Source organism: Chanodichthys erythropterus, chromosome 13 (genome assembly GCF_024489055.1).
Source record: "Chanodichthys erythropterus isolate Z2021 chromosome 13, ASM2448905v1, whole genome shotgun sequence".
NCBI classification, from domain to species: domain Eukaryota; kingdom Metazoa; phylum Chordata; class Actinopteri; order Cypriniformes; family Xenocyprididae; genus Chanodichthys; species Chanodichthys erythropterus.
This window is the reverse complement of record NC_090233.1, coordinates 50,819,106-50,846,906: the sequence shown is the minus strand read 5'-3', so window position 1 is coordinate 50,846,906 and position 27,801 is coordinate 50,819,106. Positions and strand designations below refer to the sequence as shown.

The following is a 27,801-nucleotide window of genomic DNA, read 5'->3' as shown; positions in this document are numbered from 1 at the left end:
TCAGTGGTGTTGGTGGTGTAATGATCGTTGAGGAGCTGTAATGATTAGCTGGGAGGCGTGGGACAGGGACGAACTAGTGAGTGGGACTCAATGTCTGACTGAATGGGTGTTTTTTGGGTGTCATAAAATTTGTATTACTATCCAATGACAAACAACTTAACATCACATCAGAGTCTACACTATTAACAACAATCCTAAGATCTTTTTGTAAATAATTTCTCAAAAAAAAAAAGTACCTTAGGACATTCCCAAAATATTTACTAATGTTTTCAGGGGCATTTCTACAAAACTGAGAAGTCTCACACATTCATATAAAATACCTCACTTGCGCCTTGCAAAATAAGGTGGATTTTAGGGCATAGCTACTTAAGGAGAACCATTTACTGTAAATGTAGTGCCATCTTGAGGCCAGAATTTGGTACTAAACCTCTAAATGGTATTTGTATTTTAGTGCACGTTTGTTCATGTCTTTATTTATGGTGTAAGGAGTGTCATCAGCTCATCTCCAATGACCTGCGGTCTGATCCCTTAAACTGACCCAGTAGTTTGCAGGTATGATTGTTCAGAAATGGGGAAATTTATGGAATATGTAGAGCGTGTTTTAGTACAAATGTGCATTAATCTTTAGTTTTCATACAGCAGTATATGACAACATGGCAATGAACTTAAAGGGGTGGTTGATTATGATTTCACTTTTTTAACTAGTGCTAGTGGATGAGTTGAATCAACTCCACAGCAACTACATCAATTTATCCACTAACATTCAGAAACGTCTAAAAGTTGTAACTTCTTCCTGAGTCTCTCCATCAGTGTCGACTCCGGTTTGAACAATGTAAGGCTGAACACCGTTACTGACAATCCTCATTTTGGCTGCGTGACATTCTCCAGCTTTGTTGTTGTTGAGCTGTTAAAGCTCCGCCCTCTTCTGGAAAGAGGGCGGGAGCAGCAGCTCATTTGCATTTAAAGGGACACATACAAAAACGGCGTGTTTTTGCTCACACCAAAATAGAGGCAAATTTGACAAGCTATAATAAATGATCTGTGGGGGATTTTGAGCTGAAAATTCACACACACATTCTGGAGACACCAGAGACTTATTTTACATAAAAAGGGGCATTATAGGTCTCCTTTAAACAAGATGTCAACTAGTTTTGCCAAATATTTCATCTTTGAACAGTACAAAGGTTTAAGACGTTTCACCAACTAAAATTTTACCAACTAAAACTGTTACGTTAATTGAAAAATATTAAATGTTAATTGAAAATAAATAAAATATATTTACAAAAAAAAAACAAATATTTCTAGAACTGAAAATATCTAAAATAACACTCAAATAAAAAAATAATAAAAACTAAATAGACATATTTAAAAATAAATAAAACTGGCAAAAACACAACAAAAGGACTTAAACTAAAATTAAAACGAAAAAATATAAAAATTCATTAAAAATATTTATAAATACTATATATTAATCATACTAAAATAACACTGTTTCCCACAAGGAATTTATCAGGAACTGGTAGCATTAATGTCCTAATAACTCTACAGTTTCAGCTACAATAATGTTTATTTCTTAACATCTAATCTGAATACTGGAGAAAATCATAGCATCCCAACAACAGAGATTGAGCCCTCCAGAACAGGACAACAGAAAAGCAGTCAACTACTTGTGTTTTTATTAGAATTTAAATGGTAAATAAACACAAACAAGGGCATGAGAGGATTTAAAGGGTTTGCTTTCACTGTCTTTACACTGCCATACATCTAACTACTGTTCAAAGTACAGAACTGCAAAATATTACAAATGCCCTTATCATTTTAGATGGCACTACACCACAGCTTTTTTTTTTGTTTCAGATTTGCACTCTGCAAATGTATTTCAATTTCATGGAGCAGTGGCAGTCATTTAGTTTCCCAGTATATGAAATCTGCCCACAGTCCTCTCCTTCCTCTCCCAAACCATGATTTGTCCAGTCATCTGGCTGCCCGGGATCCCAGCGTCTGTAAATAATGACAATGAACAAATGTCACACCATTCCATCTGAATATAGAACAACTTTCTGGCAACCCATCTGATCTAAAGTTCATTTTATACTATGCATTTAATCCCAACACCACCAACAACAAATATTTAAAGATGAAAATTTTGTTTAATGCATACTATACAGTATGTAAGAATTGTATTAGACACGTCTCGCTGAAGTCGGGCTTGATCGATTTTCCCCAGAGTTCACACACCGAATATCCAACTTTAAGTGGCGTTCCAGATGTTATGTCCAGGACAACGCTGAAAGAGCCGTTTTGTACTGTAATGTCAATGTTTCATTCAAAGAAAAGTGATTCATCCCGTTTATAGTCTCACATAGCCAGATCTATTTAGTCTATAGTCTCAAATACACTTTATAATCAAACTATTAGAGTAATTTTAATGACTTCATCTGTCGACGTAATCCCGGTAAATCTCAGAGCTGGTTCAAACATATCCACATCACAATGATCAGATGCTTTCTGAACTGCTGTTTTCTCACCGCTGTCATTTTTGTTGTGTTGACATTTTGTTATTGAAGCGTGCAGCACATATTTACATATTCATCTAAACATCGCTCTCAGCAGTGTGGACGAACAGCCCCAAATGAGCTGTAGCCCCTATTGTATCCATTCATTTTCTGCACTATTATTTTTCTTCCCAAATGGGAGTCTATGAGCAGAATATGAGAAAATTATGAAATTTGGCACAATCAGAGAGATGGTAATGAATTAATTTTGACCAATTTTGGAGACTCTAGGACAAACACTATAGCACCTCCACCAGTTCAAAAATTCACAAAGGTTTTTAGAAAACGTTTTTAGAAAAATGAAATCTCTCTCTTTATGCTTCTGATTCGTCTCTTTATGTTGATCACATTCAACATCTTACATTAAGACTCCGTTTGGTAAAGTAGTAGCCATTTTGAAAAGTACAGTATTCCCTTTTTTAACAACTCCTCCAAATGTCGCCCAATTCTTATGAAAACTGGCTCAGATCATCTTTGGACCGGGCCACACAGAAATGACTGAACAGATTTTTTTTAATCATGTATGTTCAAAAGTGATAATGTTGCAAACTTAACGAGGTCAACCCAAAATTGGTTCAGAGGTTGTATCTTGGCCAAACCTTCAGCAATTTAAATGAAAATTTCTATGCTTCATTGGAACATGATCTTTGCCAAATTTGACAAATGTCATTAGGTCATACTTAAGGATGTAAGTATAATGCATCTTGAGGCCAAAATTAGGTACTTCCCCTCGAAAAGGTATATGCATATTATTCAAATGTAAAAATATGCTATTTTACTGCATGTTTGCTGAGAAATGTTCTTGTGAATCAAGCTCTCTTTATCTGGGGAGAAAGTGAATAATGCATGAATCAGCTCACTCTGTGTTCATGGTGTAAGGAGTGTCATCCGCCCATCTCCACTGGCCTGTGGTCTGATCCGTTAGACCGACCCAGTAGCCTGTTGGTATGGTACGATGGTTCAAAAATGCCTAGGGGAAAGATAAGAACTGAGTTTAAAAAAAATTAAATGAAAATGAAATGAAAATGCTATGTTATGCACATGCCATGAACATTACACACCCACTCCTCATCATCGTCTTGTATTTTGAGGAGTAACGCGCCCTGTGTTTTGCAGTAATCTCGTGCCTGAGTCCAGTTGAGTTTATTACTAGAGAACAAGAAACAGCTGCTTTTGTACGGTATCCATCCAGATTTACAGGTTACAGGGACGTCTGTGTCAGACAGAGAGTATGAAAGAGAGGAATGAATATACAGCACATTTAACCACAAAGTAGCGCTACACTAATATAAAATGTCTTTATTGGCATCGATGGTTCCATAAAGAATCATTTAACATCCATGGAAACTTTCCATTCCACAAAAGGTATTTACAAATGGTTCTTTAGATTTTTACAATGTAAAAATGGTTGTTTTAAGAATGTTGACTGAAAGATTTTTTGAGGAACCAAAAATGGTTCTTCTATGGCTTTGCTGTGAAGATCCCCTTTTGGAAGCTTTATTAGAGTGTAGATGCAGTACCTGCTGTTTTGTTGCTCATGTTAGATCTCAGATCCTTCAGCGCGTTCATGACTCTCTCCTCTAGAACACAAGAAAACACATCAGACCTTGTTAGACTTACTGCAGTCAGTGTCCTGTGAGTTTCATTTCAATCCAATTATTTCCGACATAAAGAAAAATATCAGTATGATCATGCATGAAATCAACAATTATGATTATATTTCTGAAATCATCTCTTTATTCAAATAAAAAAGTGACACATTCAATAGATTCAATTGACTACAATATTGCAATATCATTGCAATAATTGCATTATTGAGTACTGTGAATGTATAACTCACCAGAGGTCTGTTGTTTAGAGGAAAGAGATGCGACAGATGAAGTGAGATCCGACACTGAACTCTTCAGGACACTCAATGAGCTCGACAGAGACTCTTTAACATGAGACGAAAGCCATAAATATGATATATCAGCAAGATGAGCATAGGAGTGTACTGATGTTTTTATTGAGACAGGCTTGAATTAGATTATAACTTCATACAAACGTTTATGTATTCATGCTTCTAATATTAGCTGATTTTTATGTTTCTGACTCACCGAAGTCACGCTGTTTGTTCTGTTGATCAGTCTGTATGGATGACTTCAAACTGTCCAGCGATCGTTCTGTTTCAGTCTGTTTCTGGTCCTGCTTGTTAACTGAGAGAAAAGAGGTTGCAGTTAAAATAATTATCTTCCTCAATACACAGATAATAAGAATTATGTGAGATTATTAAATGATTTCAACACCTGCATCATTCAGTTTGGATGTCAAATTTGATACTGCAGAATTCAAACTGTCAATCAGACTCTTCATATCCTGCTGTTGCACTGTGAAAAAGAAGTAGATGTTGCTTTTAGATGTTGAATATAGTACTTCTGTAATAGTGTAATGCTATTACTACGACCTGTTGACTTCAGACTGCTAAATACCTCTGTTTTGGCATTCTTTGGGTGTTTCAAACTGCCCCACTCCCTGACTGTAGTGTAATAGACTGCTGTGATGCACATGTAATGTAGAGTCTACTCACTGGTGACTGACAGTTGAGAAGAAAGAGATGCGACAGATGAAGTGAGATCTGAGACTGAACTCTTCAGGTCACTCACTGAGCTCGACAGAGAGTCTTCAACACAAGACAGAAGCCATGAATACTATATACTGGTTCAGAAAGTTCAATGTGTGCATATTGGAGTTTACAGTAATTTTTAATCAGAGCAATTATAGAATTGCATAATACAAATATTAAGTGAAATTCTATAATTATGTGCAAACTTATATGTATTCATATTGTATTATGAATGTAATCGTGTGCATGATTTAGCAAATCGAGGGAAAAAATTAGTAAATCGTGCGGACGAGTTAGGGGCCGCGTTGTTCTATTTCAATGCGCTATTTTTCCATTGTTTTTCTATGTAAGCACGTGCTAGACGGACGTGTGATGACCGTTACACTCGCATCTCTTGCAGCACCTTGCACTTGAGTGGCGTGTTATTAAGACGCCGTGTCCAGTTAAAAGAATTTAAAATTTTACGCGCTCGTTCACACAGATTGCATCTTTGCATCTAAAAATGTGAGACGCAGCGGTCAGGAATGGTTTTTAAAAAAGCACAGCGCAGAATGCGAGGGTCTCGAGACCTGCTTTTGAGACGTGATGCAATAACAAAAATAATACAAATAGGCAAAAAGCCGAATATATAGATACTATTTTTTAAATGAAAAAAAGGGGAAAATAATTGCACTGGCCTCCTCCGCCATGATCAGAATTTGCGTGCTTTTGTATAAATATTAAAACACTGTTTTCATAATACCATCAGACTCAAGCACTCAAGCGCACGCATAAAGCTTGCCGTAAATAACCGCCAAAAGTAACGATTATGAATGTGACAAAAAAACAGCAAGGAGACATTTTAATTGTTCATTAATAAACAAATGTTTTCTGAATCAGGCCATCCTTAAAAATATTCTTGTTTGCCGTAACCCGACCGACCCTGTCAATTTAGGACCGACTCAATTTTTTATTTTTTTTTGCTTTAAGTCCGTCCGACTTGCCGGTTGTAAATTTGCGTTAAGACTGACCAATTTTTTTTTTACTCTTCAAACAACTAATACAAAAGCAATAAAATAATATTAATTATATTTTAGTAAGTATTGTAAATGTATAAATAGCCTAGGCCTACATACAAACGAAGGCTACGTTCTTTCTTTTAAATAAAAACCGCCATCTATGTTTACATTATTAGTTAACGGATGTCAAACTATGGCCGGTGCGTTCGCTTCGTCTCAACCCGTTGAGAGATGAGACGTGCTGACAGATAAAATAATTACATGATTGTGATAGCCTACGTATAGTTCTCTGATTTCTTCAAGCCGTCGTATTTACCATGTTTACTATGGTAATAGCGCGCATAGTCTTGGTGATCAGAATCCACATCGGATCACAAACATAAGTTATTTAAAACACTTGCTGCTGTCTGAAAGTGAGTTTTGAGCTAAAATGATTTTAAAAGTCTTTAATGCTGGTGTTAGGTAACCTACATGTAATCATCGGCGCCTCCGTCTCCGCACACGGATAAACTCCGCCTTTGCTCGTACCCACTCCCTCCTCAAGCCCGAGCTGGCCCGCTTTGAACCAATGTATTCGGCGGGCCGAAAAACCCGGGCCGTTGGCCCCGAGGAAGCCCCGATGAGGCACGATCAAGCCCCGGAAGTGACAGTGGAAATGCGATTGGCCCTGGCACGCACTAGCATGCCCGCTTTAGGCCCGACAGTGGAAACACGGCTTCCCTCGAAGGCACAGGTTGAAAGACCCAGTCAGTGATGTCATGATATGCTAATTTGTTTAAATTCATACCTATGTAATCACCATCACCAAAATTGTACTTTTTTTTTTTTTTTTTTTTACATTGAAACTTGAAAAAATATATATAGACCGACCTACCGACCCTTTTTTTTTTTTTTTTTTACTGTTACTGCAAACCAAAATATTTTTAAGGATGGCCTCAGTGTCGGCTGCGAAGATGTTGACATTGCTGACTCTCGTCATCTCTGCAGAGTTGCACATTTCATTTGATTTAGGCCTACATTTTAAGAGAGTAGCCTATTTCTTTTCATTTTGAATTATTTGCAACTCTGACAACTCTGAGGGGGGTGAATTTTTTCTTATAACTCATCCATTTAAATTATACAAAATATCTGTTCCAAAATATCACCTTGAACGTACTTCCGGTTTCCGCATTCTTCAAAACTCTTATGCTGTATGTCCCACGCCTTCCCTATTCTACTTACGAAAAAAAACGAAACTGGCGCCGCGGTCGTTCCGTAAGTAGAATAGGAAAGACGTAGGACATACAGTGTTTCCCACAGGATTTTGTGAGACTGTGGTGGGTGGCACCGGTTCCTCTAGGGTGGTCCGGGGGCATGCCCCCCCCGGAGGAAATTACATTTTAAATTTAAATGCATAAATCTGGTGTATTCTGAGAGCAAAATTACGTAACTAGATCAATAAAGAAATTTGTTCTCTTGTAAACAATTTTGTGCTCTAAAAGTAATTTATTTATTGGTGATGGTAGGGCACATTAGTCATGTACACAACATATAGTAGGCTAAATGATAGTTCATAAGTAGTCAAACATGTAGAGCACACATTTAAACCATTAAAAATATGTAGCAAAAGGGGTTACCTTTGTTGAATTAATTTATTAGTGGGAGCCTGTATCTTTGATTTGTTAACTAATCCAGAATGCACTTAACACACCATCTCATTATAGAGAAAAATAACAAATGAATAAAAATATATTCATAAGCTGACCAATAAATAAATAAGTAAACTAGATGAGTATATAATTCAGCAGCAAAAAAATATTCTAGCCTAAAAACTTTGCACAGTAATTTTATAAATCCAAATGTTAATAAAAAGTTTAAAATTACTATTTGTATTCTGAAATGAAAAAACAATTTATATTAGATTTATATGTAAATAATTAAATGTATTTATATTAATGTAACATTAAAAGGCGCTTATTTTAAATGTATTGTGCAGCTTTTTAATGGGGCAACAAGCTATAGATACGAAAGAACAAAATAGGCAATTAATAATCTTTCAGTGTGCAAAACCATGATAATATGAAACACTTCAAAACAGCAGCAAAAAACCGCTAATGCGCATCCCGGGTGCAGAATGATGCGCTTGAAGCAATATCGAGTCAGAGCACGCAGTTGTGCTGCGCATTGAAAAGTTCACGGTACAAAGAGAATCCCTGTGTATATCTGCATCTAAAAGTTTATTAATCATATGTTTCTTTCATTTTTAAATTCCAGTTATTGTGCGTGTGACACGAATTCATAGTCCTTGTGTTGTGCGATCTAACAGACATCCTGTAGCCAGTATGATGACATCGTTCAGAAACAGCAATAAACTCCAGCAAGATAAAGTCATTTTATGCAAATCCACAGCTCTTTATCTACATATCAAGTATTATAATGGGAATATATCATATTGGAGAGTTTTACCGTGCTGACTGTCGTTACCGAACGCGACGCGTTGTTTGAGTGCTGAATGATTGACAAGCTGTTGCGGAGGGAAGACGAGTTTCTGACCGTGAACGTATCGATGTACATTTCTTCTGTCCCTCACATGAAGCTATGGAATGGCTTCAGATGACTTTGAATATAGTACACGAACACTTAATTGGTGCTAGTCTACTTATTTTGCTCTATGTCTCCCACTTTTGCCATATAAAAGAGCGCAATTATCATCAGACGGTAATTTATATATCGCGACAAACCTAATTTCCGTTTCATTCTGAGACTGTGGCGGGACAAATTAGAATGTGGCGGGCCGCCACAGTCTAGTCAATGTATGGGAAACACTGACATACAGTGTAAGCGCTTTGAAGAATGCAGAAAAAGGAAATGCGTTCAAGGCGATATTTTTTGTTTATAAAGTATATACAGTTGTATTTTTGTTTCAAAAATGACCGATTGTTTTGCTAGATAAGACCCTTATTCCTCGTCTGGTATCATTTAAAGCCCTTTGAAGCTGCACTGAAACTGTAATTTTGACCTTCAACCATCTGAAGGCCATTGAAGTCCACTATAAGGAGAATAATCCTGGAATGTTTTCATCAAAAACCTTCATTTCTTTTCGACGTCATGAAAAACGTGACACTGATTTCAAACAACCGTTAACAAATAGTTAATATTAAGTCATTTACATTTAAGAAGGAACATTGACTGTTTTTTTTCCATTTTAGCAGCAAAAATAATTTCAAACAAAGATCACAGCAGAACCATAGCGTAGCAACACTCACCCTGCATCCCAATGTGCATACTGTCTGCCCTATCCACCCTAAATAGTATTGAATAAAAGGCTCAGCCTTGTTTTCGTTACTGAATGATTCAGCAATTTGAAGCATTTTGAGCCAAAGATTCAATGACCCATTCATATACAACTGCCTCATTCTTGAATGAATCAGCCATAGGAATAAATCGTTTAGATGAATGACTAGCTTATTAAGATGGTTTCTTGATGCCACCTACTGGCGGTTTAGTTAAATTTTTTAAAAGTATAATTTCCCCCCAACATTTCTTACAATCCCATAACATTATTTAATGCAGTTGTAGTCACAAATCTATCACAAATATGCGGATTTAAATATGTCAAAGCTGCAATATTCTGAAAGGACATTGCTTCAGAAATTTTAAATTTATATTTACACCACAAAAAAAAAAAAAAAAAAAAAAACTCGTACAAGTGAATGACAAGGCTTAATGTCCAGCCCTGTATGGGCCGTGTTTCAGTCACCATTTCATACAGCCTGACAACAAAAACAGAAAAATATATAGATGAAACAATTTTATTGTCAATTTGGCTGTATTAAAATATATTATGTGAGCAGCAGAGAAGCAAACAAATTGCTGCATGACGTCATCTATCGACATTTAGCGACATATATGGCATTAAAAATAAAAAAAATTGCTATTAAAAAGCATTAAATTAGATTTGATGAAACCTGCAGAAACCCTGGATATGTATAGGCTGCACATTATTGAAAACACTAAAGGTACTCATTAATTTCATTTAAAAGTTGAAAATAGTTATTTTTGCATTTTTCAGAGCGATTTCTGTCTTCCGGTTTGAAAAGCAAAGTCGGAGCAACGTCACAAAATCTGACGTCATCGTGTACTACCGGCAAGATCCGGAGTGCTGGTTGGCTCCAAGTATGGGCTGGTCGAACATGCTGACGTCATCAGTTTCTACATTTATTCATGACTTAAAGCTCATTCAATCCAATCACTGCGCTGTAGTATGCACAAGATTATAATTGCAGTATTATGCATGAGGAAGTATCACTTCTCTTGCCTCTGTTGTCATTCAGAGACATGGGTCGTAGGTGAAGTTTGGGTGCATGCAGTTTGTTTTGCTGTAATCTACCAGCACAAATGGAAAATATGTTTAAAAAATATATTTAGCTACCACTTGTAGTACACTATGGGTTCAAATGCACTATAAGTGGTATCTAAAATACATTTTTTAAATACAGAGATAGTATATTAAAAGCACATTTTAGTTCATATTTCATACTGTCTCAAAATAGCACAGTTGAGTACACTTACATGTTCTTAAGATGATCTTAAGAAGTACTAAAGAAGAATTTTTAGTATATTAAGTACAAAATTAGCACACAAAAATAGAGCACTTTAAGTATATTATATAGATGTACTTTTTTTTCACCTGGGATGTTAACTTAGCACCTGACGGCGTTATGAAAACGGTGTTTTAATATTTATACGGTGGTCAAAAGCACACAAATTCTGATTCATTTGGCTTTCCATACTTATGTGCAAGGGGCTTCAAAAGACATGAGATGCGAGCATAATGGTCATTCACGTCTGTCTAGCGTGTTTACATAGAAAAACAATGGATATATTAATTTTTCTATGAATATCTCAGTAGATGGTTTTTTTTCTGACTCACCAAAGTCACGCTGTTTGTTGTGTTGATCAGTCTGTATGGATGACTTCAAACTGTCTAGCGATCGTTCTGTTTCAGTCTGTTTCTGGTCCTGCTTGTTAACTGGGAGAAAAAGTTTTTTTTTTTTTTTTTTAACTTCCTCAATCCACAGAAGACAACATTTACAGAAACTTATTAAAAGATTTGGACACCTGCATCATTCAGCTGCGCCGTCAGTGCTGATACAGCAGAACTCAAGTTGTTCATCAAACTCTTCACTTCAGTTTGTGAATCATCCTGTACTGTGGAGAAGAAGTGTAGATGTGTGGGTGGAGTGTGTGCATTTACTGGACTCTTATTGAATCGAGTGCTGTTTTGTTTGTGTAACGTAGAGTGTACTCACTGATGACTGATACTTGAGAAGAAAGAGATGAAACAGAAGAACTAAGATCTGACACCGAACTCTTCATTTCACTCAGTGAGCTCGACAGAGACTCTTTAACATGAAACAAAAGCCATACAATATATTGGATCAGCAAGATCACTGTGTGCATAGCAATAATGGCGTTGTGAATGAGAAAATATAAAAATATATAATCAGCATCTGGTCATAACAGTTTTGTCTTAGACAAGAACTTTAGTCCCCAGTTTCGCAGACAAGGCTTAAGCTAGTCCTAGACTAAAATGCATGTTTGAGCTGTTTTAACTGAAAGTAACTTGTACTGACATATCTTAAAATATGTCAGTGCCACTGTTTTGTCTCAAGATGCACACAAGTGATGTTTTTTTCTAGTATACGTTTATAAAAGCTACTTAAATATCCTAATTAAACTAATATGCAGTACACAAGAAGAGTATATACAAGCAAGAGTTCATTGTTAGTCACCAGCAGCACAGCAGTTCCAGACAAACAATGACACTCAAAACCGTCCTGTTACTAAAGCTAACAGCAACAACAGCATATCTTGGTTCTGTGAACCAGCAAAACCAATGTTACTCATGGATGGAGCAGAAACAATGCAACCTCTGCATCCATTTTCAGGCCTTCACGCTCTCTAATGTCTCTAATGTTAACGCGGGTCCTAAAGCTCTAGCCTGATCATAACCCTCTTTTTTTAGTGATATTCCTCTGAGCTTTTCTCTTTTGTAATGTCTCTCAGCCATCTCTCTTTCTACAGTCTTTCTTCAAATCTCCCTCTTGCTCACTCTCTCTCCTCCCTCATCATGAGTGGACATGCCCTCTAATGCTGATTGGCTACAAGTGTGTTGTGGTGCTCTGTCCAATCCACTTTTAGCAGCGTTTCTCAGAAATCGCTTACTTCATCTTTTATGCTACTTAATAAAAATATTCATATTCATGCTATTTTATTGTTAACAATGATTAACATTAATTAAAATGAATACATGCTTTAGAAGTATTGTTCATTGTTTGTTCATGCTAACTAACAAATTTAACTAAGGTTAACAGATGAAATATGTTAAATTCTCTTTGTACTTTTTGCACTTTCCTTGCAATTGAAATTCCTTGGAAATATACACTGCTCAAAAAAATTAAAGGAACACTTTTTAATCAGAGAATAGCATCAAGTCATTTAACCTTCTGGGGTCTGAGGCTGTTTTGGGGTCCTGGAGTAGTTTTGACATGCTCTGATATTTGTGCTTTTTTCAGTTGCTTATAAACATATTAATGACAAGATGTGAAAATTTTGTATAGGCCTATTTTTTAAATTACAGTACCAGTCAAAAGATTGGATGAATTACTATTTATAATGTTTTTGAAAGAAGTCTCATGCTCATCAAGCCTGCATCTATTTGATCAAAAATACAGAAAAAAACTATGATACTGTGAACTATTATTAAAACTTAAAATAATGGTTTTACTTTAAAATACAATGTATTTCTGTGATGCAAATGGTCTAAATATTCATATTAACTCTATGGCATTTTATATTATATTTGTTATATTATAGAACCTAAATGTTAATGTGCAGTTTAATACATTGATAACACATTTTGTTTTAGTATATATTATGTATTTTAGTCAATTTCACTCATCTCAGTATAGCAATATAGTTTGGGAATAGCCAATATGGCAATTTACTAATGTAAGTTATGTGTAGTAAACGAAACTGCGTGTCCCTAATTCACACTGAGACACACAAAACTTGCAGGATTCATATTTAAACTGTCTTTTTGCGGTTTAAGATTCAGATACACTATATTGTGATTAGAATAAAGAACTTAAGAATAAAAAAAACGTTTCACAATCATCAAGTTGATCCTCGATTGAAATGAAATTGAAAGTGCTCTTCCTCTGAGGCAAATTCTTCCAGAATTATTCCTCAATGTGTCTCAAAACGATGTACATGAATCTGACTAAGCTTGATGCGTTTTTCCAATCTGATGCAGGCGTTCACTCTCTGTTTCATGTATTGCCTCAGAATTTGTGTTTCAATAGAGTGTGCGCTCCGTGGGCATGGCCGAATTAGTGGATAATGATCTGACTCACGATTGACTGACATCTCTCTCTTTTCACACAGATTGCATAAACAGAGAATATTTGTTTTCAATTTAAAACCTGACATTTCAACCTTTCTTTAGATGTATCTCATGTTTGTGTGATTAGTATTCACTAAGTTACAGTTCATTTTCTGAGGACTATCAGAATAGACTTCGTGCATCATGTTAGTTTTCTTTATTTTTCAAAAAGCACAACACTTTGTAGTGTATACAAATAAAAGAAGATATTCCACAGGTTTTAATAATATGTAACTCTTATTTGTACGTCCAAAATTTGTGAGTGTATTTTGCACTAGTAAGAAAAAAATGAGGTGGTATTGCCGGCATGACCATCGAGTGTTAAACTCCTGGGATATTGATTCTAGACAGTTAAGTAGCAGAGGGGGAGTTTCAGCTGCTTTGGTGTTCATGAAATTAACAACAGGTGCACTAGATGGGCAAAAATAAGACGACCCCCAAAACAGGAATGGTTTTACATGTGGAGGCCATTTTTTTCCCTACTGTTTCTTTCCGACTGTTTTTCACTAGTTTTGCATTTGGCTAGGGTCAGTGTCACTACTGGTAGCGTGAGACGATACCTGGACCCTACAGAGGTTGCACAGGCAGTCCAACTCCTCCGGGATGGCACATCAATATGTGCCATTGCCAGAAGGTTTCCTGTGCCTCCCGGCACATGGAAGAGAGCATGCGTCTCAAGAGCATGGAGGAGATTTCAGGAGACAAGCATTTACTCTAGGAGAGCTGGACAGGGCCGTAGAAGGTCCTTAACCTATCAGCAGGACCGGTATCTGCTCTTTTGTGCTAGGAGGAACAGGATGAGCACTGCCAGAGCCCTACAGAATGACCTCCAGCAGGCCACTGGTGTTAATGTCTCTGACCAAACAATCAGAAACAGACTTCATGAGGGTGGCCTGAGGGCCCGACGTCCCCTAGTGGGCCCTGTGTTCACTGCCCAGCACCATGGAACTCAATTGGCATTTGCCATTGAACACCAGAATTGGCAGGTCCGCCACTGGTGCCCTGAGCTTTTCACAGATGAGAGCAGGTTCGCTCTGCGCACGTGACAGATGTGAAATGGTCTGGAGAAGCCATGGAGAATGTTATGCTGCCTGTAACATCATTCATCATGACCGGTTTGGTGGTGGGTCAGTAATAGTCCGGGGAGGCATTTTCCATGGAGGGACGCACAGAGCTCTACAGGCTAGACAATGGCACCCTGACTGCCATTAGGTATCGGGATGAAATCTTTGGACTCATTGTCAGACCCTACGCTGGTGCAGTGGGTCCTGGGTTCCTCCTGGTGCATGACAATGCCCAGCCTCATGTGGCGAGAGTATGCAGGCATTTCCTGGAGGATGAAGGTATTGATACCACTGAATGGCCCCCACGCTCGCCTGACCTAAATCCAATAGAACACCTCTGGGACATTATGTTTCGTCCATCCGATGCCACCAGGTTGCACCTCAGACTGTCCAGGAGCTCAGTGTTGCCCTGGTCCAGATCTGGGAGGAAATACCTCTGCACCATCCGTTGTCTCATTAGGAGCATGCCCGACATTGTCAGGAATGCATACAAGCACGTGGGGGCCATACAAACTACTGAGTACCATTTTGAGTTGCATAATTTTTTCACTTTGATTTTGGGGTGTCTTTGAATTCAGTCCTCTGTAGGTTGATAATTTTCATTTCCATCAAAGATGTGGCATCCTTTCATTCCTAACATATTACCCAGTCCATATCAGTATAGATATCCAGCATGATATTTTTCCTCATTGAGATCTGATGTGTTTTCAAAGTGTTCCTTTAATTTTTTTGAACAGTGTATATTGAGTGTTAATGTGTCCAATAAGACAGAAAACATGCTGATATTTGAATGCGGCCCAATTTAGGATTCAGCTTTCTGAGCACACATGCATCCACTCATAACCAGATACAGTTAATGTTATAGGAGATATTTTAAAAGAAAGCATAACAAGGTAATTATGTTCACTATAAAGTCTTATCAATTCATTAATAAATGTTAAATTCATATTAATTTTGTGCATCTGTCTTACCAAAGTCACGTTGCTTGTCTTGTTGATCAGATTGTAGAGAAGTAACAGCTGATTTCAAATTGTCTAATATTTTTTGTGTTTCAGTCTGTTTCTGCTCCTGGTTGCCAACTGTGAAAGGAAAAAAAATGTATATATATTTGATTGATAAACAATCAAGAATATGAGAGTTTGCCCTTAAAAATATTTCTTATGGTTGTCTGTTTTAAATGATAGGATTTGCAGACCTGCATCATTCAGTTTGGATGCCAGCGCTGATACAGCAGAACTCAAACTGTTCATCAAACTCTTCACTTCAGTGTGCGACAGACCCTGCTCACGCTCTGTGAAAAAGAAGTAAAACAAGTTCTGATTTTACAGTCAGAAATCCACAGTTGTGTCCTGGTAGGAAAAAAAAAAATATTCAATTACAATAATCACATTCATGTGTTGTGAATGAGGATTTAAAGGTACAGTACCTAATAATACAAAATTGTAATCTCACCCAGCTTTTTCTGGTTTTCCTCTTGTTTGGATGAGACCGAACTCAATGAAGAGGCAAGATTGCTCATCAAGGTCTCAATATTCTTTACTTGAACTTCTGAAAGAGAGAGAGAGAATTGAATTTAAAAAGTTCTTTATTACAATTTCACCAAAACACAGTTTACAAAATATAAATAATCTCGAAAAGTGAAAATTACAGGAAATGTGCAAAAAAACAATTCAACAATCTTCAAACAAGGAGCACAATGCTCCTTTGCTACACCATTTTAGTTCAAAAGACATAAGATCATCCATAGCCTTGTAGAAATTAAAATCAATCAACACTCTAGACTTTACAAGAGAAGAAAACCGTAACATTTTGTCCAGGCTTCTGTTCAATCCTGTTTTTTCTACTTGAGTAAATAGCTAACTTAGCTTGACCCAAAATTAAATTCAGTAACTGACACGTAACATGTCTTTTCTGTACGTATTTGATACCCAAAATAAAAGCTTCCATGGAAAATATTTCATTAAAACAGTCAAAAAGATTACTTAATACAGTAAATAAGGGCTTTAGTCTAGAACACTCCATAAAAGCATGAAAAACAGTTTCTCTATTAAAACAAAAAGGACATTCAGAGGTTACCTCAGGATTTAAAACAGAAATAAAAGCATTAACAGCAATTGCTCCATGGAGAACCCTTCACTGTATGTCCCCTACTCGCTTTGATAATGGTAGCTTATACAAAACTCTCCATTCAGCTTTAACATTTCCCCTGTAACTGAGAAGAAATCTACACTCAAAGATTTTCCAGCTTTTAAAAACAATCCCACACAATCATCTAGTTTGGGAGACAAGTAAATGGTTGGAAAAGGGTCTTTAGCATTAGGAGCCTTTACTCCTGTGCAGTAGTCTGTCAATAATTGCCTCTCCTCGATTGTAAGAACAGATTGCCACTTTACCATCAGATGAGCAATTTTGTGGGTTGAAAAAACACCCAGATAGGAAGCTACTTGTTCAGTGTTCGAGAAGTTAGGACCAGCCACATTCAACAGAAGACCCAAAGTGGTGATCCTTGATTTACACAGCAAATTATTAAGTCCAGGAACAATACGGTCAACAGTGGAAATATCCAAACGGGCTCCATGTACCATGGGGTCGTTTAACAACCAGAAGACTGATTCCATACATGGTGTCCTTTGAAGATTAAAAAGACTCTATACTTTAAAAAGATTGCAATAAAAGATTGGCAATCTGAGAATATCCAGTCTCAGGGGTCCAAAAAGAAAAGATATTTGTCCAACTGTAAGCCTCCAAGAGTCCGTAAAATCGCACATGCAGCAGCCCTCCAACCACAGTCACTTGGTCCCGAAAGAAGTCTTTGTATAAACTGCAGATGGAAAGTTGCTGTTCGACTTTGCAAGTTCATCAGCCCCTGTCCACCTTCTTCTTTACACAAGAACAAGATGCTCTGAGTAATCCAGTGTAATTTATCCCAAAAAAAGTCCACTAATAAAGCTTTAAAACTGATGAATTTCAGTCATCAGTTTTGAAGGTGGATCCATATAGGCCAATTTGTGCCAGAGAGAAGATGCAATTCAATTATTTATAACTAAAGTACGCCCTTTATAAGACATGTTTGGAGCCAACCATTTCCATTTGTCTAATTGACCTTTAACCTTTTCGACAATTCCTTTCCAGTTTTTCTGCACAGTAACTTCATCTCCTAAATAAACCCCCAAATATTTAAAGCCCCTTTACAACAAAGCAACCCGTCAGGAAGTCTTAGCTTCTCTTCCATCCCCTTTCCACACAATAAGGCTTCACTTCCAATTTATCTTAGCAGAAGATCAAACATTATAATCTTCAAGTATTTTTTTTAAAATGTCCATGTCTTTTTGACTGTTAACCATTACAACTACATCATCAGCATAAGCTGACAAATGAATATTACAGTTAATACCAGGTATATTTAAACCATTCAAAAGAACTCTTATCTTTTGCAACAACGGTTCTGTGGCTAATGCATAAATCATTCCCGACAACGAACATCCTTTCCTAACACCTCTACCTACCTTAAAATGAGTGCATAAGCCACTGTTCACTTTCAGCACACTCTCGATATCAGTATACAGCATCTTAATCATTTCTACAAAATCTTGGCAAAACCCAAAGGCTGCTAAAGTTTTCCACAGGAAATTATTTTCAACTCGATCAAATGCTTTTTCTTGATCCAAAGAGATCAAGGCACAGTCTAAATTAAACAGCTTGGAAACATCCAGGATATCCCACACTAAAGAAATGTTATCGAAAATAGACCTACCAGGTATGCAATAACTTGCTCCATTACTTCTGCTATTCTGTTTGACAGAGTTTTATAGAGCAGTTTGTTATCTGTGCAGAGAAGCGACACAGGGCACAAATTCTTAATATTTGTCAGGTCTCCTTTTTTGGGAGGAGTGTAAGGACAGCTCTGCGGCAGCTCAGTGGCAGCCGCCCTTCAGCCAAGCTTTCTCTGAGCACCATGAGCAAATCATTCCCCAACACAGTCCAGAAAGACTTATAAAAGTCTACTGGGAGACCGTCGATGCCAGGAGCCTTCCCAGCCTCCATGCCCTGAAGGACCTTGTACAACTCGTCCAGGCTCAAAGCCCTACTGAGTTTCTCATTGGCTTTGTCAGACACCTGTGTCAAGCTTTCAAAAAAGACATTTTCAATGTCAGATTCTGCAACACATTCACATCTGTACAGCTTTTCGTAAAAACAAACTGCTTTCTTTCTAATGTCAATAGGATCAGATAATAATGTGCCTGATTCGGAATGCAGTCCGCGAATAAAATGTTTTTGACCATTCTTTATTTCCAAATTAAAGAAAAATTTAGTTGGAGCATCCATTGGTCAATATTCCATTGGTCAATATATCCATTAGTTGGAGCAGAATATTGGTCAATATTCTGAAACCGGGACCGAACCAGTGCTCCTTGCACCTTTACTCCTAAAAGATCACTAAGCTGAGTTTTTTTCAGTGACAGACCCTCCAAAACATTATTCCCCTCAGCTGAATCAGCTAACTCTTGAAGTTTGACTATTGATGTCTCCAAAGTTTTCATTGATCTTGATAACTGTGCTGTGACGTTTTGAGCGTACTGTTTACAGAATTGTTTAATTTGCACCTTGCCAAAATCCCACCACTGTCTTAAATTTTGGAAAGAGTTCTTTGTAGCTCTAAAAGTTTCCTAAAAATACGTAAAAGTTTCTTTAACATTTTTATCATTAAGCAGAGTACTATTGAAATGCCAGTACGCACTACTTGGTTTAATTGAATTTAAAATAAAAGAACAGCACACCATACTGTGATCAGAAAAACTAACAGGGACAATAAAACACTTGCTAAAAATACCACAATGGTGTTTAAAACCGTAAAACCTATCCAACCTAGCCAACGATAGAGCATTGTCACGAGTATGAGACCAAGTATATTGTCTTAGATTGCCATTAAAATGTCTCCATATGTCACACAACTCATGTGTTTTAATGATGGGGTTCAGTGTGATTCTGATCAAGATTTTTCTCTGTACAATTAAAATCACCCCTCAGAAACAAAAACTCTTCACCATTACAATTATGTTAAGTTGAATTAAGGGTACTTAAAAACAACATTCTTTCAACTCCTGAGGTAGGAACATAAATACAACTAAAAACTAAAACATGAATTTCAAAAAGAGCTTTAACCTTTAAAAGTCTGCCCTTTATAATCTCTTCAACATCATAGGAAACTGGCTTAAAACTTTTCGAAAATAAGATGGCAACACCTCCACTAACAGCAGTATTGTGACTTAAAATAGAGATACAGTCCCATTCCCTTGACCAATCTTCAGCATTCTTTAAATCGCTGTGAGTTTCTTGAAGAAAAACAATATCTATTATTTTCTGCTTGAAAAAAATCATATAGCATAACTCATTTTCTCACATCTCTAGCTCCATTCACATTCACTGCAGCAACACTAACTTCACCCATAAGAGGTAAGAGAAAAAACAGTACAAGCAAGCCACTGAATATTATCAAATTAACTCTTTTCACCACCATCATTGCTTATTTCAATATTGAGTTTTCTCACCAACTTCTTTAACCTATATACTTCCTTATTGGTAAAGAAGCCTTCAGCCATCAAACCCCTTGTCTTTTCAATAAATTGTTTAATGTCAGGAAAATATTCATTTACTCGTACACCTCTTCTGTTTTTCGTTGATTTAAGAAATAGTTTAATATCATCCATATCATAACTACGACTCACACATTCACTCTGTGAAAGGGAGACGCTGGAATCTGATTCACTGTCGCTCTCTGACTCACCCTGGTCTTCTTCACATTCAACTATGTCTGTTTTCTTTGCAAGTCTTGAATCACAAGTATTATCTCTCTTCTTTCGCTTTAAAGGTACTTTAAACTTTGTCTGTTCTGCATCCATGAAAATGGCATCATTCTCAAATACTTCAGCAGAACCCGCGGGCCTTGCATCATCTGTCATTTTGTTAAATGTCTTTGTTTCGATGATCTCAGATTGGGCCTGAATAACCCCTTGCAGCTCGGCCGCAACCAGCTCAGGTTCAGCGCGCCAGGCTGCAATCTGCTCAATCTCAATTCGATCCTCTTCGGCCTGTTCCACCATGTTCACGTCCAGCTCTGCACGGACTACCAGAGGTTGATTGGTCGCGGGTAAATTCAGCATTCAAATTTTGCTCAGTTACTGGCTTTTTTCTCAAGGCAATCACGGACTAAATGTCCCACTTTAACGCAACCAAAACACTTCATTTTTCCAGTTGTTGCAAATACAACAGAGTCAAAATCATCTATACAGAATTTGAACGGAAGATCCAGTTCAGCGTCATCTTTTACAATCATATAGACAAAACGTCTAAAGAAACAACATGTTTTAACAATGGAGAATCACATCCAATCGGGATCTTTTTAATTGGAGAAACCAACTGTGGCGAGGGGGGGCGTGGTTCAGCGAAGTCTGCAGCTGGAGAGAGAGTCGGGAGACGCATGGTGAGTGAGTGGGTTAAACGAAAAATAACGAACACCTGTCTCTTGTTTCAATAATTGGCGTGGAGACAGGATAAAACACCAGGAGAAGCAGGAGTGATTGAGAGAGAGAAGGTCTGCTGACTGACAGAGCCTGAAGCCGTTTTGGAACGTTTGCACTGGAGTGAAAGTTATTTTTGTGACATTGTTGCTGTTCTATGTGCTGATGCACAGACTTCTGTTGGAGATTGAATATTCTGAATAAAGCCTCAGTCAGCAGTCAAAGCCGACCCTGTCCTCTTCCTTCCCTAAGAACTTTGAATTTCGTTACACTGGTGCCGAAACCCGGGAAGGAAGAAGGGAGCCACCACCATGCAGTTGACCTCCGCCAAGCAGTTTGCGGACATTATCTCATCCCTCGCAGTCTTACATCAAGACCAACATCAAGCCCTGCTGGACTTAAGAACGGATCAGGAGCGCCGCTTCCAGGCCATCCTCCAAGCCCAGCAGGAGGACTGCGAGAGGTTCCGGAGCTGGATCGACCGGACAACACGCTGTGCCCACCCACCTGCCATTAAATAAAATGGAACCACACGACGACCCGGAAGCACCCCAGCGGGTCGGCCAGACCCCAGAGCAACACCGTCAACGTTTCCGCTCCCTGGAACTGGGTGAGTCTGGTCGGCCCATCGTGATGGCCCAACAGCTGAGGGAGGCGACGTGGAGCAAGTCATCAATCGGGTGGTACTGGAGCAATTTATCACTCGGCCGAGTGGGTCCAGTGCCACTGTCCCACGTCGCTGGACTTCACGCCATCCACTTCAAGGAGGACCACATGGTGGCGTGCCCAGGGGTCAGCGAACCTCTACCATCTATCTCTCTCTCTCCCTCTCTTCCCCCTTCCTCTCTCTAGATCTATCCCTCTACCCAGGTCCCGTCTGCCCGGCCCTCCTCGTGTCCCTCCCCTAACCAGGGTTACTTCACCGGTCCGAGAGCCCCGCCTGACTGCTGCCGGGCCGGACCCCGCTCCTGCTTCTCCCCTCTCTCCACGCTAACCGTTTACCCCACTCTCTGCCACGAGAGCGGCGGGCAGGTCTGGGCCGGCCTCTTGGCATTGCGGGGACCTGGAGCATTTTGTGGATAGGTGTCCAGTGATGGAGGTTGGGACAATGATCCGGGTCCCGGACGACCCGCAGGCTGCCCCTGGTCAAGCTGGCTGGTACCAAATACCTGTGAGTATCAAGGGGGGGTACCTATCAGGCTTTGGTGGATTCAGGATGTAACCAAACCTCGCTTCATCAAAGCCTGATTTCATCTGGGGCATTGGATACAAGCCGCATGGTTAGGGTGCGGTGTGTGCACGGGGATGTGGTGGAATATCCTATAGTGCCAGTTATTATTCAATTCAGGGGACAAAAGCATAATGTTGAGGTGGCAGTTAACCCGCACCTCCGGCATCCGATAATTCTGGGAACAAATTGGCCAGCGTTTATTAAATTATTGGGTTGTTTATGCTCTGATGCCTCTTGGGGAAAAACTGCGCCGGATGGGGATGCTCGAGTGCAGGTGGGAGAGACTGACCGGGGACCAATTAGTACAGCTTCAGGGGAACAGAGTGAAATCGGGAGACTTATTCTTTCGAAGCGCGTTGACTTTCCCCTGGAGCAGTCTCAGGATGAAATGCTAAAACATGCCTTTGAAAAGGTCAGTACCATCGACGGTCAGCCTCTCCAGCCTGGACGTCCGCTGACTTATCCGTATTTCGCGATCATAAAAAATACTCAGACAAAGGAAGATACAACCCAGTTGTTAGTTCCAAGGAGCCGCAGGGAAATGCTTTTCCAAGCATCCATGAGAATCCACGAGAATGTGCGCAGGTGGTGCGCGTCATGAATGTCATCTGGTGAACCCACAGGCCGCTCCAAAAGCGCCTTTGCGCCCCCTTCCATTAATGCAGGTCCCCTTCGAGAGAATTGGTATGGACCTCATCAGGCCATTAGAGCGATCAGCGAGAGGGCATCGTTTTGCATTAGTCATTGTGGATTATGCAACACGATATCCCGAGGCAGTGGCTCTCTGCAACATTTCCGCTAAGAGTGTTGCGGATGCACTGTTTAGTCTAATCTCCCGAGAGGGGATTCCGAAAGAAATCCTCACTGATCAAGGCACGGCGTTTATGTTACGCAAACTTTACGAATTATTGGGTGTTAAATCAATTTGTACCAGCGTCTTTCACCCACAAACGGACGGGCTGGTCAAACGTTTTAACCGCACGCTTAAATCCATGATTCGTAAATAGAATTTGTTACAAGCCCACGACAGACAGAGCCAGCTGTATGACAGGGGGACTAATTTGCGCAAATTTTCACCGGGAGATAAAGTGCTTGTATTGCTCCCCACTTCAAGTTCAAAATTACTTGCAAAGTGGCAAGGACCATTTGAGGTTACACGGCAAATTGGCGTGCTCAATTATGAGGTAATACGATCTGATAGGAGAGGAGCACGTCAAATTTACCACCTCAATCTCCTGAAAAAATGGAATGAGGCAGAATCAGTGATGCTGGCGACGGTGATTAGCAGAGAGGATGATCTCGGGCCGGAGGCGAATATAAAAAACAACCCCTTGCTCTGGCCCCAGGGGGAGATCACCTCTCGTTCTCCCAGCTCACTGATTTGACTATGTTACAAGCAGAGTTTGCTGACGTGTTTTCTCCCCTACCGGGCCGTACTAACCTCATTCAGCACCACATTGAGACAGAGCCGGGCGTGGTGATTCGCAACCGGCCATATAGATTGCCTGAACACAAGAAAAAGGTAGTTCAGGCAGAATTAGGAGCAATGCTTGAAATGGGGGTAATAGAAGAATCCAGCAGTAACTGGGCGAGCCCGATAGTTTTGGTTCCTAAAACGGACGGCTCAGTGTGGTTCTGTGTGGATTACCGCAAGGTGAATGCTGTGTCGAAGTTCAACGCATATCCAATGCCACGGGTGGACGAACTGCTTGATCGGCTCGGTACGTCTCCCTTTTACTCGACATTGGACTTAACGAAGGGATATTGGCAGATCCCCTTGTCGCCATTAACCAAAGACACTTCCGTTTGGGCTGTTTGGGGCACCGGCCACCTTTCAGTGACTCATGGATAAGATTTTACGGCTCCATGGTGCATATGCTGCTGCCTATTTGGATGATATTATCATCTTTAGTAATGACTGGCAGCGGCATATGCAGCATCTGAGGGCCATCTTGAGATTGCTGAGACTTACAGCCAACCCGAAGAAGTGTGCGATTGGGCGCGTGGAAGTAAGGTATCTGGGCTTCCACTTGGGACATGGACAGGTGCGTCCCCAAATTGACAAGACGGCAGCAATTGCGACCTGTCCGTGCCCCAAGACCAAAAAGGAGGTAAGACAGTTCCTCGGGCTGGTGGGATATTATAGAAGGTTTGTGCCTAATTATTCGGACCTCACCAGCCCCTTGACTGATCTTAATAAAAAGGAGGCACCAGATATGGTCCAGTGGACGGAGCCGTGCCAGCAGGCCTTTACCCAGGTGAAGGCTGCTCTATGTGGCGGGCCATTGCTTCAGGGGGGCCTGAAGCCATTTTGGAACGTTTGCACTGGAGTGAAAGTTATTTTTGTGACATTGTTTCTGTTGTATGTGCTGATGCACAGACTGTTGGAGATTGAATATTCTGAATAAAGCCTCAGTCAGCAGTCAAAGCCGACCCTGTCCTCTTCCTTCCCTAAGAACTTTGAACTTTGTTACACCAACTTACCATGACGGGAAAGGGACCAAATTAATAACTCATCACTGATAAATGAAGGAACATTAGAAAGCGTTACCTTCTTAGATGGCATCGATAGAGGGAGAACAGGCGTAAATAAACCATCAGTAGTAGTCCCCTGTTCAACTAGCTCATTTGCTTTGTCAATAGTGTTTAGAAATAGGATTATTCATTTTTGATGCTGACAAAATACATTCATTGCCCACAACTTCGCCTATTGCCATACAACAATCCTCCACACTCACCGCAGACACCACCTTCACTGCATGATGCCGCGTGATTGTACTCAAAACCTGTGAATCTGGGGCCGCCATGCTTTCCCGAATACAGGTAGCATGCGGCCCGGATCAACACACAAACACCACTAGATCAAACACCGAGAGAAAGAAAGAAGATAGAAAAAAGTGATAGAAAAAGAAAGAATGGTTATTCTAGACACAGCAACCACAAAAAAAGAATCACTCACGCTTAACGAAGCTCAAGCTCACCACACACAATTTCCAGCTCACTCACTCAGCAAACATTCACGCATGTGCACGAGAGAGAGAGAGAGAGAGAAAATCAAAGACACTTTTTCTTAAGTTAAAGGGGACCTATTATGCCTATATTAAGATGTAATATAAGTCTCTGGTGTCCCCAGATGTATCTGTAAAGTTTCAGCTCAGAATACCCCACAGATCATTTATTATAGCTTGTCAAATTTGTGAGCAAAAACACGCCGTTTTTGTGTGTGTCCCTTTAAATGCAAATGAGATGCTGCCTCCGGCCCCCTTTCCAGAAGAGGGTGGAGCTTTAACAGCTTGCGTTGCTCAACAACAACAAAGCTGGACAATCTCACGGAACCCAAATGAGGATTGTCAGTAACGGTGTTCAGCCTTACATTGTTCAAACCGGAGTCAACATTGATGGTGGAGAGACTTTTACAAGCTCTCTACCAGCCGTTTGTTGTAGTCCTTAAAAAGCGAAGAAAATATCTCCCTTTGCATTGAACTTTGAGTGTCGTAACTTTGCAGATGTTGTTTATGCTCAAACAGCAACATTACACACTAACTAATGTAAAAAAAGTGAAATTATAATCAAGGAAAAGACCAAGACACTAATCAATGGTCAATGCAATGGAGTGCAGTGCTTGATAAAATATCTCTGTTTAAGTTCTCACCTGTGATCTGAAGATCAGGTTTGACTGAAGTTTGATTGGAACTATGAACGTTCATCCAACTCTCCAGCTCTGAGAATGTTCTTTGTTGATGAAAAACTGTGTATGAAAATAAACTCTTTTTGTAATCAGCATAATTTAAAGGCTGTATAAATGCATACCACTACCATTTATGTATAATTAAATATTATATTTTTGCATTACAGTTTCTAACTCACTTTCTAATTTCAATTATTTGATTACATAACACATTTAAGTATGTTGTTTAATCCACTCACGGATGACAGAGGTCATGATCATGAAAATAATCATGCAGACTGTTCCTAGAAGCACAAAGATTCCAGTTTTTCTGCTACACGGACGACCTGCAGAAAACAACACGCCATGAGAAATAAAATTTTATTTTATTTTAGTTCTGATTCATTTTTGCATCAGCCTTTAAAGCGATACAGCCTTCCTGTTGATCAAACAGTAGCACACGGCACAAGCAACACTAAGATCATGGGTTCAGCTCCCAGGGAAAGCAAGAACTGATAAAAATGTGTATCTTCAATGCAATGTGGATAAAAGCGTCTGCCAAATGCATAAATGTGATGTGTATATGATCAGAAAAGTGTTTTGTGAAACACTTCATGACTGCATCATTCAGTTATTGTAGGATGAACTCTAAAGCTTACAATTTAATTAGTATCTTTACAATTAATCATTACCATAGCAATATAAATATAGCAATATAAATATAGCGAACGCAAAGTTTCTCGGGTGAACTCAAAGGTTTTTGCAAGGGAACTCAAAGGCTTGGGATCTAACACAAAGTTTTTCGGGGAATGCAAAACTTTTGTGAGAGAACGTGAAAGCATTAAAATATATTTTATATCCATGTTCCTTTGAACTTTGTTCAAAATGTTGGCATCAAAAAAAAATCTAGGATCACACAGTAAGTCATTAACAAACATTAGCCTCAATGTTCAGATCAATAGTTCATGTACATTCATAATATGAATGAATGAATCAAGTATAATTCTGATTTGAATTGAATTTGAATGTCTATTTCTTTAAGCATTATAAAATGTATAAAAAGTCTGTTAACTTTATAAATGAAAGTGATTATAAAGTGTTACCAGGCATTAAAGGTAGTTGTACAACTAACTAAAGCTCTTTCTCTCATATTCAACACAAACACTTCTTTCTGTATCAAATACAATATAATATCAAAGCAAACCTTTAGTAAATGTCATCTTCCGTTCACATTCTATGTCCATCCGTTCATATTCCATGTTCATTTCCATTAACTTTTGCAGTTACTTGCTTCCAGAGAGGATCCAAAACACCTCCTTTATTAATAATCCCAATTAAAACAGCCCCTGGAATGACAGTATAAGTATACTTGTGTATAAAATCACAGCACTTTCAGTTCCTCATTCCAAAGAATAGATGGATTCACTGTCACAAGTGTACTATGAGTTATTATGGATAAACTGCTTGCTCACTGTTTTCAGCATCATCTGTTTTCACTCAGGTTCACTATAGTTTGCCTCCTTCTTTACCAGTTACTTAAAATTAGCATGGTCAAAATGAACATTTTGGTGCAGAAAGACCTGTGGTTTTGATTAAAGGTTTTTTTTTTTTTTTTTTTAAGAGAGTGCTTTTATCTATGGACATAAGTCATACTGATGACATACTAAGTCATAATTATGAGATTTTTTAAAAAAATATGAACTTCAAATTCCTTTTTGTCATAATTTTCTTTTTATAGGC

The 27,801-nt window shown here is 38.9% G+C and overlaps 1 protein-coding gene across 2 annotated transcripts; it reads right to left on the bottom strand.

Annotated features, from left to right (window-relative positions):
- Positions 1 to 1,662: 1,662 nt before the first annotated feature.
- Positions 1,663 to 27,403, bottom strand: asgr1c.1 (asialoglycoprotein receptor 1c, tandem duplicate 1). Of its 2 annotated transcripts, XM_067407480.1 has the most exons (17): positions 27,266 to 27,403; positions 26,322 to 26,408; positions 26,047 to 26,142; positions 16,098 to 16,193; positions 15,841 to 15,936; positions 15,617 to 15,724; positions 11,447 to 11,539; positions 11,256 to 11,345; positions 11,068 to 11,166; positions 5,122 to 5,214; positions 4,841 to 4,921; positions 4,652 to 4,750; positions 4,396 to 4,488; positions 4,076 to 4,135; positions 3,617 to 3,768; positions 3,416 to 3,525; positions 1,663 to 2,001 (listed from the first exon to the last, which is right to left on the bottom strand). In XM_067407480.1, exons 1-17 carry the CDS (start codon positions 27,330 to 27,332, stop codon positions 1,854 to 1,856), a joined length of 1,668 nt encoding a protein of 555 aa, XP_067263581.1. In that variant the 5' UTR covers positions 27,333 to 27,403; the 3' UTR covers positions 1,663 to 1,853. The 2 variants fall into 2 exon arrangements, with proteins under 2 accessions (XP_067263581.1, XP_067263582.1); XM_067407481.1 differs by lacking the exons at positions 4,841 to 4,921; positions 5,122 to 5,214; positions 11,068 to 11,166.
- Positions 27,404 to 27,801: the final 398 nt, after the last annotated feature.

Bases quoted from the DNA above. Each gene is read 5' to 3' on its own strand.
- asgr1c.1 (XM_067407480.1), bottom strand. From the start codon at position 27,332: ATGGAAATGAACATGGAATATGAACGGATGGACATAGAATGTGAACGG. The intron at 15,937-16,097 runs GTGAGATTACAA...TCTTTTTCACAG, and splicing joins GGAAAACCAGAAAAAGCTGG to AGCGTGAGCAGGGTCTGTCG. The intron at 5,215-11,067 runs GTGAGTCAGAAA...CTTGTGTTGAAG, and splicing joins CAACAAACAGCGTGACTTTG to ACTCTCTGTCGAGCTCAGTG.